This window comes from Callionymus lyra, chromosome 18 (genome assembly GCF_982586985.1).
Source record: "Callionymus lyra chromosome 18, fCalLyr1.hap1.1, whole genome shotgun sequence".
Classification (NCBI taxonomy): Eukaryota; Metazoa; Chordata; class Actinopteri; order Syngnathiformes; family Callionymidae; genus Callionymus; species Callionymus lyra.
Genome location: NC_141835.1, coordinates 1,522,252 through 1,529,751, shown reverse-complemented (window position 1 = coordinate 1,529,751; position 7,500 = coordinate 1,522,252). Strand labels below are relative to the sequence as shown.

The window sequence follows — 7,500 nt, the reverse complement described above, 5'->3', positions numbered from 1 at the left end:
ACGAGTGAACGTTATTAGAGTAAGAAAAGTTTAACTTTAACTTAAGTAAGTCATTATTAAAGTAAGAAAAGTTTAACTTTAACTTAAGTAAGTCATTATTAAAGTAATACAAGCCCTTAAAGTTTAACTTAAGTAAGTCATTATTAAAGTAATACAAGCCCTTAAAGTTTAACTTAAGTAAGTCATTATTAAAGTAATACAAGCCCTTAAAGTTTAACTTTAACTTAAGTAAGTCATTATTAAAGTAATACAAGCCCTTAAAGTTTAACTTTAACTTAAGTAAGTCATTATTAAAGTAATACAAGCCCTTAAAGTTTAACTTTAACTTAAGTAAGTCATTATTAAAGTAATACAATTCCCTAAAGTTTAACTTTAACTTAAGTAAGTCATTATTAAATTAATAAAAGTCATCTAAAGTTTAACTTTAACTTAAGCAAGTCATTATTAAAGTAATAAAAGTCCTTAAAGTTTAACTTTAACTTAAGTAAGTCATTATTAAAGTAATAAAATCTCCTAAAGTTGAACTTTAACTTAAGTAAGTCATTATTAAAGTAATAAAAGTCCCTAAAGTTTAACTTTAACTTAAGTAAGTCATTATTAAAGTAATACAAGTAATCTAAAGTTTAACTTTATCTTAAGTAAGTCATTATTAAAGTAATAAAAGTCATCTAAAGTTTAACTTTAACTTAAGTAAGTCATTATTAAAGTAATAAAAGTCATCTAAAGTTTAACTTTATCTTAAGTAAGTCATTATTAAAGTAATAAAAGTTATCTAAAGTTTAACTTTAACTTAAGTAAGTCATTATTAAAGTAATAAAATTCCCTAAAGTTTAACTTTAACTTAAGTAAGTCATTATTAAAGTAACAAAAGTCCTTAAAGTTTAACTTTAACTTAAGTAAGTCATTATTAAAGTAAGAAAAGTCATCTAAAGTTTAACTTTAACTTAAGTAAGTCATTATTAAAGTAATAAAAATGTAACTTTAAATTAAGTAAGTCATTATTAAAGTAATAAAAGTCCTTAAAGTTTAACTTTAACTTAAGTAAGTCATTATTAAAGTAATAAAAATGTAACTTTAAATTAAGTAAGTCATTATTAAAGTAATAAAAGTCCTTAAAGTTTAACTTTAACTTAAGTAAGTCATTATTAAAGTAATAAAATCTCCTAAAGTTGAACTTTAACTTAAGTAAGTCATTATTAAAGTAATAAAAGTCCCTAAAGTTTAAATTTAACTTAAGTAAGTCATTATTAAAGTAATAAAAGTCCCCAAAGTTTAACTTTAACTTAAGTAAGTCATTATTAAAGTAATACAAGTCATCTAAAGTTTAACTTTATCTTAAGTAAGTCATTATTAAAGTAATAAAAGTAATCTAAAGTTTAACTTTAACTTAAGTAAGTCATTATTAAAGTAATAAAAGTCATCTAAAGTTTAACTTTATCTTAAGTAGGTCATTATTAAAGTAATAAAAGTTATCTAAAGTTTAACTTTAACTTAAGTAAGTCATTATTAAAGTAATAAAATTCCCTAAAGTTTAACTTTAACTTAAGTAAGTCATTATTAAAGTAACAAAAGTCCATAAAGTTTAACTTTAACTTAAGTAAGTCATTATTAAAGTAATAAAAGTCATCTAAAGTTTAACTTTATCTTAAGTAGGTCATTATTAAAGTAATACAAGTAATCTAAAGTTTAACTTTAACTTAAGTAAGTCATTATTAAAGTAATAAAAGTAATCTAAAGTTTAACTTTAACTTAAGTAAGTCATTATTAAAGTAATAAAAGTCATCTAAAGTTTAACTTTAACTTAAGTAAGTAAGTAATATATATTTATATAGCGCTTTTCGAGACCAGGGTCACAAAGCGCTTTAACAATCAAAACAATACTCAAAACAGTATATACTTCAAAGATCAAGATAATACCGAGAACAACACAGGAGTTCGAGAAATTCAAGGAAAAGCCTGAACAAATAGAAAGTCTTAAGATGTTTCTTAAAGGAGTCAGTAGATCATCAAGAGCAAAGAGAGAGAAGATCGTTCCAAAGCTTAGGAGCAACAGTCTGGAAAGATTTCTCTCCTCTGGTCCTGAGTCGTGTGCGTGGAACCATAAGTAGATTCTGATCCACAGACCTCAGAGCCCGAGCTGGGGTGTAAGGCTGGATCAGATCAGTGATGTAAGGAGGAGTCTGACCATGAATAGATCTGAAAGTAAGAACCAGAATTTTAAAGTTGATCCTGAAAGAAACTGGAAGCCAGTGAAGAGTTTTAAGGAGAAATGTGAGTTCTTCTACTGGAGCGGCTCAGAGTTCTGAATCAACTGCAGACGAGACGATCCTTCTTGTTAAGACATGAAAACAAACTGTTACAATAGTCCAGACGAGAAGAAACAAACACATGGATTATAAGATCCAGATCATGTTGTGACAACATTTTCCTAAGTTTAGAGATTTTTCTCAGTTGAAGGAAACAGTTTCTGGTCAGTTTTCTTCAGTGTTGAACAAGAGACATGTCTTTATCAAATACAACACCCAGGTTTCTCAGGCTCAGTTTGACAGACTGACCTAAGTCACCCAAGTACTGACTCAACCCTGGAATCTTATCATCAACAATCACCAGAGTTTCAGTTTTGTCCACATTAAGCTGTAAAGTGTTTTCACTCATTGTTTGATTTCTAGCAAACAATTGACTAAGCTGTTCAGCCTTTGGGGCTCAGTTGGATCAAAAGAGCAGTAGAGCTGGATGTCATCAGCAAAAATGTGATAAGAAACATCTGGAAATCTCTGAATGATTTTACCGTCTTTCCTTTGATGACTGTCCAGATGTGGACAGTTTGATTCACTGTTTTACTGATCATTGTGTTGAAATACTGGATCAAACCTGTTAAATCGAACTTGAAAATTCAGAAAAAACGGTGCCCTTGGACAAATGAAGATCTCCTGAGTCTGAGGAGACTTTGTGGAAAGACTGAGCGTCTCTGGAAGTCCACTAAACTTGAGGTGCACAGACTTCACCTCAGGGATCTGTTGACTTCTTACAATGAGATGGTGGAAACTGCTAGATCTGATTACATCAGAAAACTGGTAGCAGCAAATAGGAAAAACCCCAAAGTTTTGTTTGACACGAGTAAGTCATTATTAAAGTAATAAAATACCCTAAAGTTTAACTTTAACTTAAGTAAGTCATTATTAAAGTAACAAAAGTCCATAAAGTTTAACTTTAACTTAAGTAAGTCATTATTAAATTAATAAAAGTCATCTAAAGTTTAACTTTAACTTAAGTAAGTCATTATTAAAGTAATAAAAGTCCCTAAAGTTTAACTTTAACTTAAGTAAGTCATTATTAAAGTAATAAAAGTCATCTAAAGTTTAACTTTAACTTAAGTAAGGCATTATTAAAGTAATAAAAAGTTAACTTTAAATTAAGTAAGTCATTATTAAAGTAATAAAAGTCATCTAAAGTTTAACTTTAACTTAAGTAAGTCATTATTAAAGTAATAAAAAGTTAACTTTAAATTAAGTAAGTCATTATTAAAGTAATAAAAGTCATCTAAAGTTTAAACACATTTTTACTTCAAGTGAAAGTACAGTTACTTCAGAAAAATATTCGTATTCGTCCAAATAATTACTCCAGTAAGAGTAAAAAAGTACTTGGTGAAGAACTACTCAAGTACTGTTTAACTGTTAACATTTATAGTCAAAGTACACTTATATGAATATCTGCTCAGTATTAACACATCAATTATACTTCATCACCTTGTACTGTGTACTATCAGGTTGTATTGAATGTATTTGTTACAAGGATTTGTTCTCTTTTCATGCAGATATTTATATTGATAGGATTGTATGTATCGATACTTACATCTGTGTAGAAATACTTTGAACTACATATTTCATATAATAAATACATTGATTGATACGTTGATCAGGATGTGGATGATAAAGGAAGGGTAGGTAGTGCACAGGTGAGGATGTTGTACCTGTTGAAAGGCCAGTTTGCTCTTCAGCGCCACCTTCTGTTGCTCTGGGCTGGACGTGAAGATGGTCGAGCGGTACTGAGGTCCAGAGTCGACGTGCTGCTGCATCCCTGTGGACACAGTGTTGTTATTGTTATTATTATTGTTTTTATTATGAACGTTACTGTTACTGTTATTATTATTGTTTTTATTATTGTTTTTATTATGAACGTTACTGTTACTGTTATTATTGTTGTTTTTATTATTGTTTTTATTATGAACGTTACTGTTACTGTTATTATTGTTGTTTTTATTATTGTTTTTATCATGAACATTACTGTTACTGTTATTATTATTGTTTTTATTATAAACATTACTGTTACTGTTATTATTATTGTTTTTATTATAAACATTACTGTTACTGTTATTATTATTGTTTTTATTATAAACATTACTGTTACTGTTATTATTATTGTTTTTATTATGAACGTTACTGTTACTGTTATTATTATTGTTTTTATTATGAACGTTACTGTTACTGTTATTATTATTGTTTTTATTATAAACATTACTGTTACTGTTATTATTATTGTTTTTATTATGAACGTTACTGTTACTGTTATTATTATTGTTTTTATTATTGTTTTTATTATGAACATTACTGTTACTGTTATTATTATTGTTTTTATTATTGTTTTTATTATGAACATTACTGTTACTGTTATTATTATTGTTTTTATTATGAACGTTACTGTTACTGTTATTATTATTGTTTTTATTATTGTTTTTATTATGAACATTACTGTTACTGTTATTATTATTGTTTTTATTATGAACATTACTGTTACTGTTATTATTATTGTTTTTATTATTGTTTTTATTATGAACATTACTGTTACTGTTATTATTATTGTTTTTATTATGAACATTACTGTTACTGTTATTATTATTGTTTTTATTATGAACATTACTGTTACTGTTATTATTATTGTTTTTATTATTGTTTTTATTATGAACATTACTGTTACTGTTATTATTATTGTTTTTATTATGAACGTTACTGTTACTGTTATTATTATTGTTTTTATTATGAACGTTACTGTTACTGTTATTATTATTGTTTTTATTATAAACATTACTGTTACTGTTATTATTATTGTTTTTATTATGAACATTACTGTTACTGTTATTATTATTGTTTTTATTATGAACATTACTGTTACTGTTATTATTATTTTTTTATTATTGTTTTTATTATGAACGTTACTGTTACTGTTATTATTATTGTTTTTATTATGAACGTTACTGTTACTGTTATTATTATTGTTTTTATTATGAACGTTACTGTTACTGTTATTATTATTGTTTTTATTATAAACATTACTGTTACTGTTATTATTATTGTTTTTATTATGAACATTACTGTTACTGTTATTATTATTGTTTTTATTATAAACATTACTGTTATTGTTATTATTATTGTTTTTATTATAAACATTACTGTTACTGTTATTATTATTGTTTTTATTATGAACATTACTGTTACTGTTATTATTATTGTTTTTATTATGAACGTTACTGTTATTATTATTGTTTTTATTATAAACATTACTGTTACTGTTATTATTATTGTTTTTATTATAAACATTACTGTTACTGTTATTATTATTGTTTTTATTATAAACATTACTGTTACTGTTATTATTATTGTTTTTATTATGAACATTACTGTTACTGTTATTATTATTGTTTTTATTATGAACGTTACTGTTACTGTTATTATTATTGTTTTTATTATGAACATTACTGTTACTGTTATTATTATTGTTTTTATTATGAACATTACTGTTACTGTTATTATTATTGTTTTTATTATAAACATTACTGTTACTGTTATTATTATTGTTTTTATTATAAACGTTACTGTTACTGTTATTATTATTGTTTTTATTATGAACATTACTGTTACTGTTATTATTATTGTTTTTATTATGAACATTACTGTTACTGTTATTATTATTGTTTTTATTATGAACGTTACTGTTACTGTTATTATTATTGTTTTTATTATGAACGTTACTGTTACTGTTATTATTATTGTTTTTATTATGAACATTACTGTTACTGTTATTATTATTGTTTTTATTATGAACGTTACTGTTACTGTTATTATTGTTGTTGTAATAATTGTTATTGTTATAATTGTATTGTTATTGTTGTTATTGTTTTTGTAATTATTAGTATTGTTTTTATTATAAACATTATTGTTACTGTTATTATTGTTGTTGTAATAATTGTTATTGTTATAATTGTATTGTTATTGTTGTTATTGTTTTTGTTATTATTATTATTATTGCTACTGTTAATATTGTTATTATAATTGTTATAATTGTTATTTTTATTTTTATTATTGTTATTAGTATTATTATTATTATTGTTATTAGTATTGTCACTGTTATTATTTTTGTTATTATTGTTATTAATTTTGTTGTTATTATTGTTATTATGGTTATTATTGTCACTGTTATTATTGTTGTTATCATTATTATTATTATGGCTATTATTTTTATTTTAACATTATTGTTATTATTGTTAATGTTAGTATTATTGTTATTGGTATTATTGTTATTATTATTATTTTTGTTATAACATTATTGTTATTATTGTTATTATTATTATTTTTATTATTGTTAATGTTAGTATTATTGTTATTATTGTTATTATTATTATTGTTAATGTTAGTATTATTGTTATTGATATTATTGTTATTATTATTATTTTTGTTATAACATTATTGTTATTATTGTTATTATTATTATTGTTATTATTGTTAATGTTAGTTTTATTGTTATTGATATTATTGTTATTATTATTATTTTTATTATTGTTAATGTTAGTATTATTGTTATTATTATTATTGTTATTATTGTTAATGTTAGTATTATTGTTATTATTGTTATTATTATTATTGTTATTATTGTTAATGTTAGTATTATTGTTATTATTGTTATTGTTATTATTATTATTGTTATTATTGTTAATGTTAGTATTATTGTTATTGATATTATTGTTATTATTATTATTGTTATTATTGTTAATGTTAGTATTATTGTTATTGATATTATTGTTATTATTATTATTGTTATTATTGTTAATGATATTATCGTCGCAGGTTTGATTAGTTACAGTGAAACAAACGAATAATTATCAGAATCAATCGTTAGTTAAAAGTTGAAACAGTTTGAAAGTTTAAATCGATCACGTGTAGAAAACGACAAACATTAGAAAGTTAAAGTTCAATATAAAACATGTTCGTTGCATCTTCTCTCCGTTGAAAGAACGAAGGATGACAGACGGAGGAGAGAAGAGGCGCGTGTCCTCGCGTGACCTTTGACCTCCCTCCACTGAGGGGCGTCACACCAGAGACTCTTTGACCCGCGAGTCCAACCTTCAGCTGGTGAGTTTGTTTTTAAGTCTTTACTTGAAGAACAAACAAGTTGTTTTGTTGGTTAAACATGAAAACTAATGAGTTCATTAGTTAGTTATAGAATAAA

The 7,500-nt window shown here is 24.2% G+C and overlaps 1 protein-coding gene across 3 annotated transcripts in view; it reads right to left on the bottom strand.

Moving 5' to 3' along the window:
* msrab (methionine sulfoxide reductase Ab) overlaps positions 1–7,500 on the bottom strand; it is a 50,946-nt gene that overhangs the window by 10,376 nt on the left and 33,070 nt on the right. For all 3 annotated transcript variants that reach the window (XM_087780617.1, XM_087780618.1, XM_087780619.1), the window contains one exon: positions 3,971–4,077. In XM_087780617.1, the coding sequence (XP_087636743.1) occupies positions 3,971–4,077 (107 nt within the window). The remainder of the gene's footprint in view (positions 1–3,970; positions 4,078–7,500) is intronic.